General features: G+C 35.5%; 1 protein-coding gene across 1 annotated transcript; it reads right to left on the bottom strand.

Moving 5' to 3' along the window:
- Positions 1-203: 203 nt before the first annotated feature.
- On the bottom strand, positions 204-3,070 carry LOC133671592 (abietadienol/abietadienal oxidase). The gene is made up of 9 exons (XM_062092384.1): positions 2,749-3,070; positions 2,296-2,635; positions 2,018-2,167; positions 1,686-1,925; positions 1,423-1,509; positions 1,192-1,270; positions 869-990; positions 603-730; positions 204-488 (listed from the first exon to the last, which is right to left on the bottom strand). Exons 1-9 carry the CDS (start codon positions 2,964-2,966, stop codon positions 377-379), a joined length of 1,476 nt encoding a protein of 491 aa, XP_061948368.1. The 5' UTR covers positions 2,967-3,070; the 3' UTR covers positions 204-376.
- Between the last annotated feature and the right edge of the window lie 417 nt (positions 3,071-3,487).

Raw genomic sequence — 3,487 nt, 5'->3', positions numbered from 1 at the left:
TTTCTCCCGACAAAGTTTTTTTAGGCAAATCAGATAATAAACTAATTTTGGCACTCCTTTCACGTTGTCGAAAAACGCAGCAGAAGGATTCCTTTAATAAGTTGGCATTCCTTTTGACAAATCAATTAATTCAATTATATGAAATCAACTTCATTAATTAGTACTATCAAAGATTTGGTTCATACATACCTATAACTAATGAATTTGATGAGGAAAGAATGGGGGATATGCTGTGATATATTGTATATAGTAGTAGTCAGAGACCATAGGTAGGTACTTACATGTAAGAAAAAGAAATAATTACAGGTTAGGAAAAATACATATCATGCTGAACAAAATTATACATAAATAAATGAAATTTCACTCCAAACAATTATTACAACGATTCTGAGTCGAGATGATGGCGGCTTGTCAAACGAATTTGGAAACCATTAACCAAGCGAGCTGATGGAAAGAAGGACATCCTGTCTTCCTTGAGCTGCGTCCATCTGTTCATCTCTCCATTTCAAAGTTGTAGACACAAATACCAATTGTAATTAAGTTCAATGACATTTTTTTTTATGGTAAGATTAATTTCAAAAAAAGAGGGAGGAATCACGTACGTAAATGTAGTAACAAAGTAGTGAAGAAAGATAGCAATTTGGAGACGAGACAATTCTGCTCCTGGACAAAACCGAGCACCTCCTCCAAAGGGACAGTAGAATGGGCTACTTCTCCAATTTCTCTTTTCCTTTTTAATTAATTAATTGTTCAATGTCGAAGAGATCAAGTAATTAATCAAAAACAACGTTTTCAGTAGTAATTATGCTACTACTGATGTGAAATGAAGATAAACATATGCAAGTAAAAAATAATAATGAAGTAGTACTTGATTTTCAGGCTCCATCCATCTCCAAGGATTGAAGGTGCTAGCTCCCTTGTACAAATGTTCATCCAAGTGAACCGCTGAAAGAAATGGAACCACAAAGCACCCTTTCGGAATTACATAATCTGCAATCAAATTGCAACACATTAATTAATGACATTCCAGTCCAGTAGTACTGTGTGTTTTGTGGTAGCTTTTTGCTTTTGCGGTTTGAGAAAAGCTAGTTTAAAAAAGACTGTCTTTTTAAACCCAAGTTTTTAACATAATTTGTATGAGATGAAAACCAAAATAACTTTTAAAGTAATGGTAGAGCTTAGTATATGTACCTTGGTATACCACATCTTGCTTGGCCTCCCTCATTAACCATATTGCAATCCCCCCGAGTCGAAGCGTTTCATCAATAACCTATTTAATTTGTGCCAGCGACAGAATAATCCAATAAATAAATAGATCTGATACAGTTTATCAGACCCAACTGCATGTGACTGGTGGGAAGAAATTAATTAGGTAGGATAGCAGGGGATTAATTAAGGACAATTATCATACGCATCACTTACACACTGAGTAAAAGACATTGCTTTGTAATCTTGCCATGTTAGCATTCCGTCTCCACTAGAATTACTCCTTATACTATCTTGTTCATCCTGTTTATAAAATTAAGTAACAACAAATTTATCCTACCAGATGAAGATGATGGATGATATAAATGACGTAGTATAATATTGGATACAATTAATGAACAATTGCTTGAAGGAGGTGTGGAGATTAATACTAATAATTAGGCAGAAAATTAATTAATATATAGCTAAGTAGGTAGTACCAGTAGTTGCTGCATTGCTTTTGGACACCGAGTGAGGAAATAAACAGCAAAAAGCATGGTTTTAGCTGTTGTTTCATTCCCAGCAAAAAGGAGATTGATAATAAAGTCTGCTACTGCATTATCAGGCAAACTTTCTTCCTCTAATAGCCTTCCAAGCACCCCATTACCACCTTCTGATGACTCTTCTTGCCCGTGCTTCTCTATTGTCTTGTTTATCTTTCTTATAATTTTCTCCCTTGCCTACGTACCATGACATGTACTCTCTACATCACTAACAATATACATATATTATATAATACGATACTCCATAAACTCAACATTTCAGAGTTTACCTTCATGGCAGTGTGGTAGGCAAAACCAGGAATATTTATGGGAAGAGATAGACAACCATCGACAAAGTCAGAGAAGAAGTGAGCCATCTCGTTAATTTCTGTCTCACTTGATGCCCCAAGTAGTTGATTCACCATCAGATTAATAGCTACCTGAACAATAGTAAATCATTAACCAAGTATCAATATTGATACAACATGTAATTAATCCAACGATCATGATGGCCTAAATTTTCCTTAATTCTAATAGTCAAGTGTTGCTATATATATAGACAGAGTACTAGAGCACTACTCGCCTTTCTGCAAACATTTTGGAGAAGAATGACTTGGTTGTTGTCAAGTTTGTTCAAAGTTTGAAGCATAATCAATTGAATATTATCCAAGAAATGGAACTTGAGCTTCTCTAGACGCATCATATTAGATGCAATTCCATGAAGTTTTCGTTGTTGCTCTCCGTGGACTGTGATCACCCCATTTTTCCCAACCAAATCTCTAAAAGATTTTGGATAACTTGATTGAAACAATTTGCCTTCATTTTGCATTATAAACCGGTTAAAGGTCGGGTCTGCTGATACCACAGCCCATTTTCCGAACAAACTGCATGAGAATATCTTACCAAACCTGTTCATGTCAACTATATTTCATGAGCATGCCTTCATAATTAATGTAAAACAAGGAGTAAATTTTCTCTAAATGATAATCGATATATGGTAATTAAGAATAGAAGATTGTACCTATTGACTTGTTGGTGAACAAATTGAGGGGGATGAGAACCAGCAACAGCATTGAACCAGTTGAAGCTATCACCAATCAATGGCCAGCCTCTTCTACCTGGTGGCAATTTGTACGTTGTCTTTTCCTTGCTCTTCTTCTTGCATACAAGCAATTGTACAAGAAAAACAATGAATAAGATGGACGAGATCATAAGTGTTGCCGAATAAATTTCTCTCATTTTCTGTGAAGGTTGTTATGGAATTTCCTTGAAGAAGAGGGAGGGAGAGGGTCTCTGAAACCTGCCAGAGTAATCCAAATACCAGTTATATTTCTAGTAAGGTAATTAAAGTTGATAATCGCTTCTTATAAAGATTCGTTGACCTTAGTTTTGAAGACATGGTGTAGCCACGTTGGTTGAGTAAACATAACGTTGTTGCATGTAATAAACTATGATATAAGCAATTCTGTTGTTAGCTCGTTACCATTATATTTTTAATATATATATGCTTAGGACACAATTGTCGAGTAGCAAACTTTCATTCTCCAGCTACAACTTACAACGTCCCCTGGAGAAAGAGACGAAGGATTATTGATTCAAGTGGGGAGAAAAAGGAAAACATTGCTTCATCCAGTACTATAGTAGTCAGGTGGGTGCATTTAAAGCTCTACACATGTGCTGTGCTCAGATGCAAAAGCAGAACCCTAAATGAGTGACCTTCAAGTTGATGATGAAGATACATGCTAATTAATCCAGTCAAT

Source organism: Populus nigra, chromosome 13 (assembly GCF_951802175.1).
Source record: "Populus nigra chromosome 13, ddPopNigr1.1, whole genome shotgun sequence".
Classification (NCBI taxonomy): domain Eukaryota; kingdom Viridiplantae; phylum Streptophyta; class Magnoliopsida; order Malpighiales; family Salicaceae; genus Populus; species Populus nigra.
This window is presented reverse-complemented; position numbering and strand designations above follow the sequence as displayed.